The sequence below is a fragment of the Carya illinoinensis genome, chromosome 6, assembly GCF_018687715.1.
Source record: "Carya illinoinensis cultivar Pawnee chromosome 6, C.illinoinensisPawnee_v1, whole genome shotgun sequence".
Taxonomy (NCBI): Eukaryota; Viridiplantae; Streptophyta; class Magnoliopsida; order Fagales; family Juglandaceae; genus Carya; species Carya illinoinensis.
The window spans coordinates 11,507,991-11,524,650 of record NC_056757.1 but is presented as its reverse complement, the minus strand read 5'-3'; the positions used below and the strand labels follow the sequence as shown (position 1 = coordinate 11,524,650).

Here is a 16,660-nt window from a genome sequence, read left to right as displayed (position 1 = left end):
CAGCCCCGTAGATGTTTTATTTTTTATTTTTTAAACCCTTTCTTGGTTGCCGTCACAACGTGAACCACACATGCACGTTCTTTCTTATTTATTTATTTATATTTCGCCTCTAGGTTTCAGCCATCTAACCTCTATTTTTAGATGCACTTTCACGTCTATTAGGAATACAGTGCTACTGCCGCCAGCCTCATCCAAAGCCAAACCTCTTCCGTCGCACTCCCTGCACCTTCACAGAATCACCTTGCAGCCGCAGCAAACCACTGACCCACGTTGCCGTGACCCCATGCCTTCGCGCCGCACCACCTTCAAGTAATCACCACCCTTGCTCCTCTATAGCACCTTACACGTCGGAAACATCCCACGGCAGCAACCCACGCGTTGCATGCCCTTCCCGAGTCCAAGAGCCACTGCACCTCCTCTTGGCCGTCACCATCTCACCACACGGTACCACTCTGCACCACCACAGCCCGCAGCTTCCTCCAGTGCCAAGACTCCTTCTCTCCACAGAACCACCATGTCGTCAGCCCGATTTCCGTTGACCCATATTCCTCAGCCGTCCAACACCGAAGCACTGCCTCACACGGCACCGAAGCACCTCTGTTTTGGTTCTCAAAAACAGAGCAACCCGAGCGACTCCACCCCTCCCACGAAGAAACCTCCAGCTTGCCCGCAACCATGAGAACCAGTAACTCAAGTCTAGCTCAGCCACATGAAACCGAAACCACCCCTGTTTTTGATTCCCGAAAACAGAGCATGGGAAGCTCTCCCCATACTCTCTGTTTCCAGCCTTGCTACACGCCGGAAACTACCCAAAAACAAAACCCACAGAAACCGCCTTCCGTTTCCCCCTCGGGTCCGTCGTTCGGCAAGCTGCGGTAAGTCACCTGCACCTTTCCGTTTCTCCCTCTCACGGCTTCCCTCTTCACGTGTTCTCATATCTCTCTCTCTCTCTCTCTCAGTGCGCAGCCTCCCAACCGTGTCTCAGCCATCTCCCAGCTGTCCCAACGGTAAGCCTCCTCACACGACCCTGGTCATGTGACTGTATATCATCCCTGGAAACAAAACAAAACATGGGCTATAGTGTTTTCGTAGCCTTGTGTAGAGATGGGAGGAAGAGTCTATTTTGGTTAAAATGACAATTTTGCCCTCAGTTCTATAACTGGGTGTTAGGGTTTTATTCTTGTTTTTATCCTTTTTTTTTTTTTCTTTTCTTTTCTTTTCTTTTTTTTCTTTTTTTAGTGCGTTTTCTTAAGTTATTTTGAAATAAAATATTTTTGAGTTAACTTCGGATTGTAAAACTATTTTGGGTAAGGTAATATTTTATTTTTATTTCAAAGACTTTTTCATTGTTAAATAGGTTGGGTTTTGTTTACTTAAATAGATTGACAATGGAGTTGGAATTAGGTTAAGTATATTAAGTGTATAATTGATGGTTTTGGAAAATGATGGTATTTAAGGAATTTTGAGAATTTAGGTTCTTGAGGAATTAAAATAGGTTATTTAGGCATCTTATGCTTAAATATTGAAATAAGTGATCGATTGTAAATTTACGGAAATTATGTAACTATTTTATAGGTTACGATTAATATTTGTTCGGCATTGTTGAGGAAAATTTCAAAAAGTTAAGAAGTTCAGATAAGCAAGATTCGTTTGCTAAACTTGCATAAAAGAAATGAACTGAGATTGATCTTGAAAAAGTATGCATATTTTGTTATGAAAATAATTCTGAAACACCTCAATTATTTGTTTTGCATTACTCATGAAATTTTGTATAAGAATAAATTATTTTCTAATATGACTGGTGTAGACATAAAATATTTTGGTATTTTATTTATGAACTATGCAAAAGAGAGCAAATATGAAATTTTGTGCATAAATCATATTTTTATGATCCGATTCTGTTATGTTCTGAAAATGTTTTGTACTTTGATATGATATGACGTGATTTCTGAAAACCTCTAGCATGACATTCTATTTCTGTTTCTGTTTTGTTCTGACCTTACCATGGGTATAAAACTATGGCCTCTGTTCGGGTTGGTACCAACTTTTCTGTTTCCAATGCACCCACTTTGAAAGCAAAGTGGTTTTCTGCGTGGTCTTTACTATGTGTACACTCGGGGCTCTGAGAATAATAAGGAGAAAATTCACATTCTGTTTCTGCTCAGTTGGCCTCTGAGGTTTGCACAACCCTACCACGGGGGTTAAACATGGAATTCTGTTCTGATGTGATTTTTTCAGTTATGCCGTGCCAAAGGAACTTTGAATAAGAATATTTTCCTGAAAATTTCACTCTGATATTTTTGATAATATGTTCTGATTCTGTATTCTAAAAGTAAAAGTATTCTGTTCTGCATTTTTTTAACTCTGTAAATGCTCATATTTGCACACTAGTATATGTTCTCTACTTACTGAGTTGTTGATAACTCACCCCTTATCTTAAAATATTTTTCAGATAATTTTGATGGTTCAGCTGGAGATCAAGAGTAGGAATTTTAGCAAGGTGTGATGATCGTATTGAAATAAGTGTCCGAGAGTACAAGTGCTTATTTGAGAGGCGTAGTTAGTAAATTGATTTCTTTTTGGATATGTTGATTTGATGAGTTAAGGATATTTTCGGGTCTTTGAGGAGTTTTTAATTTATATTATTGAGAAATTCTTTGTAGTCCCTATGAAGGAACGTGGATATTTGGATTTTGTGAATAAATGAATATTTTATGGAGTTTTCTGAATTTTATAATTGTGTTATTGAAGTTGATATTAAGTAATAAGAGCTAACTCTCCGAACCTCCGGGAACGGGGCATTACATATAACATGATTTACAGCTAGGCTCTAATTACAGAAAATATCTACAAAAATTTTGGTTAGCTAAGTTGTCCACAATCTGTGTCACCTTCCTTAATATGCCCCTGCAAGATTGTGCTTCCATCGGCTAGGCAATCTTGTTCCTTAAAAATTCTGTGCATTATCCTGACAATGCTTTTGTCATTAAATCTGCCAGTTGGTCTTGAGTGTGGACATGACGGACAGTAAGTGCCCCTCGTTGAACTAGATCACGCACAAAATGAAGATCAATTTGAATATGATTCATCATTGAGTGTTGCACATGATTGAAACTTAAGTAAGTTGTTCCAAGGTTATCACAAAGAAGAGAGGGTGATGCCTGGATTGAGAAGTCAAGTTCCTGAAAGAAAGCTAGAAGCCACACAATTTCAAACGCTGCATTTGCAAATGCTTGATATTCAACTTCTGTAGATGAACGTGCAACAGCACATTGTTTCTTAGAGCTCCATGATATTAGATTGGAACTTAGAAAAGTGATGTAAGCCGAAGTTGAGGTTCAATCATCAATGTTGCCAACCCAATCAGCATCACTGTAGGTTGTTAAAGATGGAGCTATAGATTTATGGACTTGAATGCCATGAAAGATTGAGCTATAATATTGTGATTATTTTACACTTAAATTCGAGTCAATCACTCTTTTCTTACTAGTAATTAAATAGGTTAGGCCTCAATAAATCAATTCTAACTCAATTAATAACAGCTTAATTTTATGATATTAATCTCTAAACTATTACATGAAATTAAAGAGGTTAATTGTTTTGCATATATGCAGGTGGCCATGCTGAAATATTAAATCTCAAATTAATTCCTTGCATTTTCAATCTTATTTTTTGGATTTGACGAAAGAGACATGTAGCCCCTACATCTTCAGCATTTCGGAATGCACCTTTTTGACTCTTCAACTTTCAACTTCAGCCCCTACTACTCACCAAACCAAAAGATTAATCTAAGCCCTCATGCATCTACGTCAATGGAGCACCTTAGGCTTGACCTTTCAAAGTGTAGACCCTGCATACTTTATATTTCCAGTTCACACAAAAGCACCTCAAGGAAGTCTTGCAGAAGCCACTCTTTCCACAAATAACACTCAACGGCATCAACATACTGTTAGCAAATTTCAAAAGCTTCTTGAAGGTGGACCTTGCATGCATTGACTCTTCAACTGTACCTTGACTGCTTTACTTCACATCAGGGGATAATCCATTTCTTCATTTGGACGCATGCAAATCTCCAATTTGCGGAAAGCACTTCATCCCATCAAACCAACAGAAATTTAGATGGAAGACCTCACGGAAGCTAAACACGATCACTTTCTTTCCCTTCTTGGACATACAGCCCCTGCTCCATGCGACAATCAACTGCCATGCGCCCCTGCATCAAACAAGAATCACGCCAGCTCCAGCCTGCAGAACACAGATGCAATTCCAAGCTTGTATTGGGTCTCTTTGGGTCTTGAAAAAATAAAAGGCAAATAGCAGTTTTGCTCTGTTGGGATTGACAGGACGCGGCAGGAGAGTCACGAAAGAGGCTTCAGCTTACCAACACACTGCATGCCAACTCCATTTTTTAACTTTGTTGGTCCAAATCACATAAAGCTAATGTTTTAGTTAATAGAAAAGTGAGAGAAAATGGAAGGAGGGAGCCTTCATTCGGTGGTTTTTTGCTAGAGAGTTCATCAGACTCCGAAAACCCATTTTCTCTTTTCCATATTTTCAGTTTTTACAGTTCATTGGCTTTGTGTTTAATTCAAGCTTTTATTTACATTTCACCTAGATGAAATTGTTCTCGTTCAGTTTGTTTTCAGTTCAACCGAATACCTTCAATAGTTATTTCGTTTGAATTTATTTTCGATATTATGTGGTTTATTTTCCAGTAATTTTCAATCATCTTCACGCCCACTCTTGCTTGATTTACGTTGATTGCTTGGAATTGTTTGGACCTTTACGTTGGATTATCTTCATTGGAGTTGATTAGTCTAAGTAGTGTAATTTTTTCTAGGTTAGATTGAACTCTATTGGATGGAAAATAGTGACTTTTTAATTGACACACATGGTATTTGATAAAATGTCCCTTAGAACGTAAACTCCGTGAACTTCCTTTTATTATTTGGAAACATTGGATTAGATGACATTGATGAATATGGTTTAACTTCTTAAGTGAGGATAATTATAATTTAATCAATGTACATTCACAAATCCATTTAATATATGGAAGCGATTGAAGTAGCATCAATGTGCATTAGAGCGAAAATTATTATATGCTAACTAAATATTTCTATTCTCCACTCATGCTTAACACTTTATTTTATTCACTTTTATTGCATATTTTTGGCACTCATTCACCATCTCATGCAAAAGGAAATGAGGGTATTTTTGATAATGTCCACACAAAAAAAAAAAAAAAAATCAATTCTCATTGTGAATATCGTTGTAGATAGCCTTAGTTAATAATTTTATTTTATTTTCGATAGTGAATGAATTTGCATTTTAAACTAATCGTTCCTTGAGGAAATGATTTAGGGATTTTCCTATTACTATGTGACAACTCTTATACTTGGGAATAATTCTTAAAACAATTTCTAAAGTGAGTCACTGTAGATTTGTGGATTTGAATGCCATGAAAGATTGTGTGCTTTAGATACCTCAGTAGCCTCTTTGTAGCCATCCAATGTGTGACTGTTGGTTTATGCATGAACTGAGACAGCTTGTTAATCGCAAAAGAAATATCTGGACACGTCAATGAGAGGTATTGCAGGCTACCAATTACATGCCGATACTCAGTGCTGTCAACTGCAACAGTGCCATCCACCAAATGAAGAGATATGCTAGTTGAAAGAAGGGTAGAAACATCCTTTGCACTGAGCATATTTGTGCTTTTTAGAATATCATGGACATATTTATGTTGTGATAGGAATAAACCTGCACAAGTTGGAATGACTTCCAACCCAAGAAAGAAATTAAGAGACCCCATATCTTTCAATGAAAACTGATCACCAAGTTTGTCAATAACAGATGCCACAAATTTTTTATCATTCCCTCTAATAACAAGGTCATCAACATAAACAAGAAAGTAGCATGTAATATATCCACGTCGATAGACAAATAATGAGAAATCAGCTTTTGAATTGTGAAAACCAAGCTCGACTAGAGCATTCTTTGAAGCAGAATACCATGCCCTAGGGGCTTGTTTGAGTCCATAAATAGCCTTTCTCAACCTATATGCATGATCAAATTTGGACATATCCTTGAATCTAGGAGGTTGCAGCATGTAAACAGTTTCAGTAAGCTTCCCATGTAGGAAAGCATTGTTAACATCCATTTGTCTTAAATCCCAGCCATCCATAACTACAATTGCTAACACAGATTGGACAGTTGCTGGTTTAATAAAAGGGCTAAAATCTTCCTTATAATCAAGGCCTAGACGTTGATTATACCCCTTTACAACAAGTCTAGCTTTGAACCTTTCAGCAGAGCCATCGGTTTTCCTTTTCACTAGAAAGACCCACTTACAACCCACTAGATGATAATTTTTTTGTGGGGAAACCAAATCTCATGTGCCATGCCACATAAGAGTTGTGAGCTCACTAAACATAGCCTCACGCCATTGAGGGTGAGACACAGCTTGGTAAAGGGTGTTTAGTGATAGAGTAAATCTGTTTTGGCTTGAATATATTATTCATGGACCGAGTGGTCATTAAATGAGTTTGGGATGATGGAATTTTGGGCTGATCATGCTGCATGGAATCAGTGGGTTGGGTTGATGCATGTGCACGTAAACTCAAATTTAAATTAAGAACACCTAGGTCACCATTGAAATGAGAAAAATCTTGAGGAGAGAGAGAAGGGATATTACCTGGAGGTGATGTAGTAGCAATAAGAGTAGTTTCCGAGCTCTCTAGTAGTGGTGGTGGTGGCGGCTGAGGTGAGGCACACGATTGCACTAGAGCAAAGGACTCAATTTGGAGAAGATGATGACACGGGGTCGGTGAAGGAGAAGAGAAAGGATGAAGGGCTAAAGGTGGGCTTTTTTTCGAAAGTGGGCTGCTTGCGTTGGATATAGCAATCGGTCTTTGCATTTATCAAAGGTGACATGTCTTTAAATGTACAACCTTTTGGTGTTTGGGTCCATGCATTTATATGCATTTTGGTTTGAAGAATATCCAAGAAAGATGCATAGTGTGGACTTGGTATGCATTTTGTGGTTATTATAGGGCTTTAGGAGTGCATAACAAAGGCATCCAAATTTTTTTAATTTGTGATAATTGGGCCTTTGACCAAAAAGTGCCTCAAAAGGAGATTGGTTTTGGAGAAGTGGAGTGGGTTGACGATTTATGAGATATGTGACAGTTTGAAAGACATGAGGCCAATATGAGATAGGTAGTGATGCATCACGAAGTAGGGTGAGACTTATTTCTACAAGATGATGATGATGACGTTCAGAGACACCATTTTGTTGATGTGTATATGAAGCAATGGTGAAGGGACAGGTATTTTTTTAGACTTAGAAGTTCTCCTCCATTGTCAAAGTATAAACTTTATATTTTTTAGTTGAACCATGTCTGAACAAGATTTTTAAGTTGTGGAAAAATGTTGTATACACTGGATTTTGTAGCCATCATGTAAAACCACGTGTTTTGTGTAATGATCAACAAGGATGAAGTAATACCGAGAGCCATCGAGGCCAATGTAGTGAGCACGACCTTAAATATTAGTGTAAAAAATTTCAAGGGGGGCATGACTTTGAAAACTAGTGGAACCAAACGGTTGTTGCTGTGCTTTATTAATGGAACAAGAAGTACATGAAGATGACAATTTATTTGTGGTAAGCAAAAGAGAAAAATGATTAACAAGATGTTGAACAACTTTGATTGATGGATGTCCAAGACACTTGTGCTACCGATCAATTGAAGTTTGTTCATGCACATTAGCAACCATGTTGGATGAAGAAGCCACCAGCTAGTTCGGAAACATGTAGATGCCATTTTCACAGGCACCTGTTAGTAGTATCGCCCTCGTGGTGTGATCTTTCACAACAAAATGAAACTGATGAAATTCAACAAAAACATTATTTTGTTTTGTGAAATGGTGAACAGAAATTACATTATTGTAAATATTGGGAATATATAGTGTATCATGTAGATGAAAAACTTGTTCGAATGAATATAAAGCCAAAGAACCAACATGTGAGATAGCCAAAGCTGTACCATCACCTATAACAACTTTGCCAATTCCATCATATTCTAAGTGATTGGACAAATTAGTCAAATCACCAGTAATACTATCAGTGGCCCCAGAGTCAAGGAGTCATTTAGTTTCCAGGGCATTTGATGTGGCAGCACAGTTTGCTAACAGTTTAGTTGATTGTAGCTGAGGACAAGACTTAGCTATGTGGCCCAGTTGATCACATAACTGACACTTGGGTTGAAAGCATCGCTAAGTTGAGTTGGAGCGGCTCAAGGAATTACATCGCTGATCTTTCTGCTGACCATTTCCTGAGCAGGTTGGACTTGAGGTCCTTGAAGGCCCATTCGGTTTATTAGAGCCCTTCGTCGACTGACCTCCATGAAAACCAGACTTTCTAGTTGTGAAGTTGGCAGCAGCGACCAACTGCTGAGGTGTAGCCTCCATATGACGCAAGTAACTCTCATGTTCAACGAGCAAGTCATGGAGTTCTTCAAAAGCCAGCGATTTCTCTCTTGTTTGAATAGGAGCAGCGATTTCCCCAAAGTCAGGACCCAATCCATTGAAGACATAAAGGGTTAGATCATCATCTGAAATGGGATGATCAATGAGAGCTATTTCATCAGCCAAGGCTTTGACATCATGGAAATAGTCTAGAACTAATCGATTCCCACGCTGGATCAAGGTCAATTCTTCCCCGAGTTGCATGGCCCTTGTACACGATCTGCTGGCATACATACTGGTCAATTTTTTCCATGCCTCATGAGACGTTTTAGTAGTAGCAATGAGAGGAGTGATAGAGATGGATGTAGATGCAAGAATAGCACTTAGAATGAGCTTGTCTTGCCTAACCCAATGAGTTTTTCTTGAGATTGACAATGGAGTTCCATCAGTGGAAGGACACAGAGAAACGCCACTTACATAGTCCATCAGGTCATAGCCAATTAGGAGTGCTTCAAATTGGGCACGCCATTGAGGAAAGGTGAAGTGTGTGAGTTTTTCATTGACTTGTGTAGTAATGTTGAAAACAACAAGAGGGTTTTCGGTGGAAGAGAGGGGTTGAGTGTTAAGGTTGGTTGCAGAAGACATTGTAGAGTTGAGTATCGTGATCTCGTTAGAGTTTAGGTCTCTTGATACCATATAGAAGAAAGTACACTGCAAGTATTTTCAATGAAAACTTTCCACACTCTATTTGATTTTTCGAGAAGATGTTTATAAAAGACTACAATTCTATCTTATGAAAATATACAGACTTAATGAATAAGATATACAACAGTTACAAAATCAAAACCACCAGGTTGACAAGGGCTTCGATGGGAAGAGAGAGAGAGAGAGAGCCTGACTTGAAGGAAAGCACTGAGTGTAGAATTGCTGGTGTGGGAAAACTATAAGGCTCATGATCAACTATATATGGACGAGGGTGAAGAGAAAGCAGTCTTTGGCGCCAAAAGATGAGTACTGTTAACAAACTCCCCCTAGCCAAAGTAAACTGATCAAGCTAAGTAAAGAAACATTGACGAATCTAATAGCTTTATAACACTTGTTTTCTAGGGAAAAAATAAGGCTCATGATCAACTATATATAGAGGAGGGTAAAGAGAAAGCAATCTCTGGCACCAAAAGATGAGTACCGTTAACAAACTACCCCTAGCCGAAATAAACCGATCAAGCTAAGTAAAGAAACATTGGCGAATCTAATACCTTTTTAACATGACTTGTTTACTAAGTTCACAAATGACAAACGTTGTTTAATGTTATATTTCATATATTCTTGTTTAGGTTCCAAGTCTTGATAAACGATTGGGCACTCAGACTTTCTAAGCCTTATTTGGCAGTTGACGCGTTGGTGGGGCTTATGGGAATTGAAATTCCCAACGTACCCCTGTAAAACCACGAAATTTTCTACCAATTTCCTTGAACAAATAAGTTAGATCTCAATTATTAAGATTATGAAATGAATCAAATACTTTAAAATAAATAATCAAACTTGCAAAACACAACGATTGGTTACGAATGGAAACCCTTTAAAGAACTCTTTAAAGGTAAAACCCTACGGGGCAGCCAAACCCAGGAAAGTCAATCTTATTATTTGAAGAACAATTACAAGCAATAATCAATTACAAAACCTTTGCAATTCGACTCTCTTACTTGCCTAGACAAACGACCCGTTTGTCTTCTACCGCAGTAGCAGCCAGAACCTCTGGCGATCTTCAAATGTTGACTTCCCTTCTGGAACTCCAGAGGCTGAAATCCAATCGATGTTTCTTCACACTCAAAGCATGATCACACTCAAGAAGATATGAAAAATCTCATGAAAATTCTCAAGTGAATTTTCTCTCATAAACACACAGAATCTCCTCTATAAAATTCGTGGCTTGAAGTCCTTGAAGAGATACAAAACCGAATCCCTTTAAATAGAAGATCTGAAAAGAGTTCTAGTTGCAGTAGGACTCTGCTGACGGTTAGCAACAGACACGAAAACGCATCCCGACGGACTGCTAACATTTCGTGATAACTTCTTCTGATATAAACTAAACTCTGTTTAGATTTATTTTGGATAAGTGCAATACTATCAGGACTCGATTTTGACTTCAGGGACTTATCTAAACAACTCCTAAGACTTCTAGATGGACTCAATATTGTTTAGATTCAAATCGATACTTATTTTACATTCATCCAAAATTAATCAAATAATGATAAGATAAACCTTATCATTCATCCAAATTTAATCAAATAATGATAAGATAAACCTTATCATTTAGTCATCTAATCCTAGCCAATTTTTGCCTTTACAATCTCCCCCTTTGGCGGATTGGTGACAAAACCAACTTGATGAATGTCTTGCATATACAATCTTCCCTTTGATGGATCGGTCACAAAACCAACTTGATAAATGTAGTATGTACCTAAGACAAAAAATACCAGTGGACCAAGATCCCGTGAAAAATATCTTAATACAGTAATGATAAGAAATGACATAGAACATTATTTTGAAACTAGTTCCAATAATAATCAAAGGTTTAGATGTAATGTAAACTTACAAAAAGAAAGTGTTCTAGTCATCATCAATAACCATGTTCAATACTTAGTTCTCCCCCTCAACATTCTACTGCTTCCCCTAAAGTATATAGTTCTCCCCCTCAATATTTTGTTGCTCCCCTTTTTATATTTTCAGTAAATTCATTTAACTCCCACTTACTCAAACTCCCCCTAAATTTTATAATATCAAAATATTCCAATATGCTTTTCCAATACTCCCCCTTTTTGTCACTAATCTGACAAGACACAAAATAGAATAAATATCACTTATGTGTGCCAAGATGAAAACACTAAGAAAAACATGATGAACAACTCCCATGTGTCTCAATGTTTCATGGATTAAATGCACATGATGTATGAGCATGAATGTATGAGCATGAATGTATGTTAAACAATGAATAAATGATTGAGACAACTTGGTTGAGACAAAAAAACAAACACTTGGTGGGCATTCCATGAAAACCGAATGACAAAGGCTAAAGACTCACTCAAAAACCGTCTTCAATACATGCATAGAGTAGATATAACAAAAAAAATCATTGAATTTTTTTATAATTTTTTTCATTTTTATAAAAAACAACAAAAGGGCAAGTAACATGCTTAAATGCATCTTAGTTCAAACATAGTGTAACTCACAAAACAAATTCAATAAAGTACACCCTTTTATTTGCAACAATCACTATGAATGTTCACTCCTCATAAGATCATCAATGTCAAAGTTCATGTGAGTGTGTGAGTGAGTATACTTATATCATAGCATGTTATGAACTCTTTTTTTTTTTTTTTTTTTTTTTCATTTTGCTTCCCCTTTTTTTTAATATATCTTTGAGACCTTTGTTCAAAGAAAGATTACTTTTGATAGATGCTCTCAAGAGTTTGTTACTTGACATTAAAAGTCAAACTTTATGCTAGGCCCTAGATACATGAGCATTTCCTCCAAACACTAGTTTGTACACCTCCTTTGTTCATGTTGGCTGCTCATCTTTTTCCATAATGATTAGAGCAACGATTTTTTCTGTAAGAACTCAAGGTAGTAGATCCGTGTAGGGTGTTTGTCTTTTTCCGCAATGAATTAACACCGACTTTTTCTATATGGATCACTCTTTGTGTTTGGCAAGAAGAGAGCTCTTTATATATGTACTAGGTTCAACTAGTATTAATCAATTCAAGGCATGAACTCCCCCTTTGATGAGCATCTAAAAAAGAAACATATTAATTATAGGATGCTTACATATAGGTTCCTCACAGTGCATTATAAATGAACTTTGCCAAGATAATTTATAGGGTTAGTATGCACAAAGTGAATCGCACAAAATAGAAATATGCATAGGTTCAGCAATTTATTATGTGAGAACATAATTGCTCAAACTTTTACATATCAAGCATGCACTTTCCTTAAAGAAAAGTTTTGAACCAAACCAGAATTTTTTTATAATATATTTTTCTTATTTAAAACTGAAAAACAGAAACATAAAATAAAACAAAAAAATAAAATGCATGTCCTAGACTAATCCAATAATATAAAGGATGCAAGAACATGTAAGTAGTCCTATCCATTAATGTGACATGGCATCCTCTTTGACCACCCACTTTGCTTTAAATTTTGGCCTATTCTTTTTATCAACATCACTTTATATGATCTTTTCTTTATTTTGAAAGTGTGATGACTCGCTTTTGCGTGTATTTTCACTGAAGGGTTGTTTTTATTTTAATTAATATATTAGTTTATTTATTTTAATTTATTGCGTTTTAAAATTAGTTTTAATTTATTTGATGTTGTGTTTTATTTATTTTAGTCGTTTTACGGTTTTTAATCTCGTTTCGGCGGATTTGTTTTGTTTTCCCGGAGTGAGGATTGGACCTCATTTCTTTCCTACATCTCTTTTTCCCTTTTTCCTTTTTCCCTTTTTCTCTTTTCTTTTTCTTCTTTCTTTTTCTTTTTCTTTTTTTTCTTTCTTTTCTTTTTCTTCTTCTTCCTTTCTTTCCTTCCCGCGTCGACTCTCTCTCTCCTCTCCCACGCCGGTTGCAGCTCAGCCCCTCTACCACCGTCGTCCGGCCGCCGTGCTGTACACCACCCCCACCGGTCGAAGCCTCTCCCTTCGGCGCACCTCCCCACCAAATCCTAGCCCCATCCGGCCGGCCGTTTGGCCGGAAAATGCCCTTGAAACCCCACGGATTTTGCCCCGATCCGCAGCCGTCGCTCCAACCACCTCTTCACCACTTCATCACCGGTCCCTTGCCATCCTAACCCACCCATTTTCGGACCCTAATAGCCACCAGAACAGCTCCCATGAGTTAGCTTTCCATTTTGGGAAATCCGGCCATCAACCACCGTTTTCGCCGCCACCTACGGCCAACCACCACTTCCAATAGCTTCATAATCATCCTTAGACCATTCCTTATCAATCCCAAGCCCTGGTTTGTCCCCGTTCAAAAGTGGGTATTTTACAACCCACAGCCACAGTGAATTTTCACTGTTACGTTGCTTTTTCTCCGCCGTTTGCAACACCGCAAGCTTTCTAAAAATACCTTATAGTGCTGTAAGTATTTTCCAAACCCTATTTTCAGATTTAAAAATATATTGCTCATTCAATAATTTTATCTGCTGGTTGGTTGATTCCAGACTGAGTCCGAGGAGTTCGAGGATCGGATGGATGGAGGACGGAGTTGCTTGTTTTATTGATTTATGTTGGTTGGTTATTTTTGTGCATTGATATGGCATTTACATGGTGCATGCACGTGTATTTTTGTTTAATTGAGAAAAGCCTGTTTATTGGTGTAAGTGGACTTACAGGTGCGTGTGTATCACGACCCCAAGCCGGGATGGGGTATTATCTCGGTGGAGCTCCTCTGGTCACTCGGGAGCGGAATAAACTGAGTGATATCCCCTGGGTTGTCGCAAGGCGACAACGGGAGCGGGGGCTAGGGGATGCTTGGTTACGAATGCGCCGGACGCGGAACCAGACATCGCTCTACGCACCGACTCCGTGGCCCTTCGCTGGCAAGGGCTAGAGGATGCTTGGCTATGAATGAGCGGGGCGCGGAACTGGGCATCGCTCGTTAGGTGTCACATGCGTGGTGGTACTCTGCGGTGTGGCACTGGAGCCAGGGTGTGCGGATGACCCCTAGGGGAGGTCATGGTGCATATGGATAATGGTTTGAGATGGATATGGACCAAATGTGACTTTTGGCGTGATATTTGGAAAGGATTTGTTTTTGGGCCAAATGGGATTTTTGGCGTGCGTGGAAAAATATGTTTTTATGGGTTTGCGCATTGGCATCACTTCATACATATTGTTTGAGTTCTATATGCTTTTATCTGGTGGTGTTTGGATTTTACTTACCTGCGGTACCATTTTTGGTTCCGTAAATGTTGGTGCAGGATTCGAGGAGGAGGAGGAGGCTGAGCCCGAAGATGCGGCTCCGCCAGAGTTTTGAGTCGAAGTTATGCTTTATAGTTTGGTTTAAAACTATATTTGTGTTTTTGTAATATTTAATTATGTATGTTTTAAACAGCTTGTATTATATTAAGAAAATTCTGGTACTTAGTTATATGACTTTCGTTATCCGCTGCGTATTTCTTCATGCACATATGTTTCTTTTGCACACACTTGGCACTCGTCGATAGGGTGGTGACCCGAGTGGTCACCATCCGGACGTCTCGATTTCTCCGTATCCGTGCGTGGGGATTTGGGGGCGTCACAGAAAGTAAAAATCTGCTATTTCACTAATTTTGAGACTTAAAAAATTGATTTGTTGACTCATATCACAAACTTGATTCTCTAGACTATTTCCTTTCCTTTTTGGATTTCTTTCACATCCATTTTTCTTCACTTTATTCAAGTTAAAGCAATTTAGTCTTATATGACCAACAACACCACAATAATGACAAATAGGAATAAACTTACCTTTGCACTTACCTTGGTTGGGCTTCTTTGTCATTAATCTATCATGTGAGACTCTTGAAACATGAGTTGTAGACATGGCCTTCTTTGGAGTTTCCTCATCTTGACTTCCTTTAACAAAAATGATATCTTTTGATGAGGTGGCAGCGGATGATGAGTCTTTAAGTTCCATACCTTGGGAAGTCATATACCCCAAACCGGTGCGATCACAACTAGATTTTTGAATACTCAACATCTCTTCTAATTTTTGTGTTGCTGTTTTTTCTTGAACCTTTTCCAATTCTTTTTCTAATGCAATTTTTTGATCCCTTAATCTTGCTATTTCAATATCAGAAATTTTGAATGTCTCAGACAAGCTATTTTTCTCACTCTCCATATTAGTAAATTTCTTGTACAGCTTCTTATTGAGTTTCTTTAATTTGATCACTTCTTCACACACATTATTGTAAGCTTCTTGTAAACTCAACTCATAATCATCCACAACTAGAGCAACCTCCGAATCACTATTGTCATCATCACTTTCAGATTTTGTTAGCTCAATATCAGAGAAATCATTAACAACAGTAGAAAAAGCCACAAAAGTATTGTCATAATCAGATGATGAATTTGAAATTTCAGATTCTGAACTATCACTAAGTGTGACATTCAATGCTTTTCCTTTACTTTTCTTGAAATTTGGACATTCAATTCTTATATAACCATAACCAGAACATTCATGACACTTTACTTTATCAGATTTTTCTTTATTCCATTTTTCAAATTAATTTTTCTTTACAGAAAATTCTCTACCTCTTTTTTTCTTTCCACTATACTTTTTATTAAATATGAATTTTCTGAACTTTCTTACTCTAAGATCTATATACTCATTGTTAAGATTTTCTTCATCAGAAAAATCATCTTGATTGTCTTCTATAGTTTTTAAGGCAATAGACTTACCTTTTCTTGCTTGAGGAAGCGAAGATTCATACGTTTGTAAAGAACCTACCAATTCTTCTACCCTGATTGCATCAAGATCTTTACTTTCTTCAATAGCGGTAACTTTGGGTCGAAATCTTTCAGGTAAAGACCTTAGAATCTTCCTCACGATCCTTGAATCCTCCACCTTCTCACCGAGATTAAATCTGGAATTCACAATATCATTCAGTTTAGCATAAAAATCATTAAAATTTTCGTCTTCCAACATTTAATCTCTTCAAATTTTGAGGTTAGCATTTGCAATTTCAAATTTTTTACTATTCTTGTACCTTCATGTGTAACCTCCAAAATATCTCAAGCTTCTTTAGCAATCTCACACATGGAGATTCTTTTAAATTCTTCGGAGGATACCGCCATGAAAATAGCGTTAAGTCCTTTGCTATTCAAATTGCAATTGCTAATTTCATCTTTTGTCCAAGCATCTATAGATGGCTCGGGTTTAGTCCATCCTCGTTCAACCAAATGCCATACACGTTCATCTAAAGACTTGAGAAAAGCCCTCATATAAACTTTCCAATAAGCATAGTTTTCCCCATCGAAGTATGGTGGAACGTGTAATGACATCGACATGATCTACAAGGGCACGGATCACACTCGAATGAGTGAACCACGCTCTGATGCCAATTGAAATTCTCAACGTACCCCTGTAAAACCACGAAATTGTCTACCAATTTCCTTGAACAAATAAGTTAGATCACAATTATTAAGATTATGAAACGA

At 37.7% G+C, this 16,660-nt stretch overlaps 1 protein-coding gene and 1 long non-coding RNA gene across 2 annotated transcripts; one reads left to right on the top strand and one right to left on the bottom strand.

The window, feature by feature from the left end:
* Window positions 1-2,732, top strand: LOC122313084. Its single transcript, XR_006243279.1, has 3 exons — window positions 1-875; window positions 960-1,007; window positions 2,453-2,732. It is a non-coding gene; the product is annotated as an uncharacterized LOC122313084 (long non-coding RNA).
* Window positions 2,733-8,274: 5,542 nt separating this feature from the next.
* LOC122312625 lies at window positions 8,275-9,111 on the bottom strand. Its single transcript, XM_043127282.1, has one exon. It carries the CDS (start codon window positions 9,109-9,111, stop codon window positions 8,275-8,277), a length of 837 nt encoding a protein of 278 aa, XP_042983216.1.
* Window positions 9,112-16,660: the final 7,549 nt, after the last annotated feature.

Coding starts and splice junctions, on each gene's coding strand:
- LOC122312625 (XM_043127282.1), bottom strand. CDS start 9,111: ATGTCTTCTGCAACCAACCTTAACACTCAACCCCTCTCTTCCACCGAA.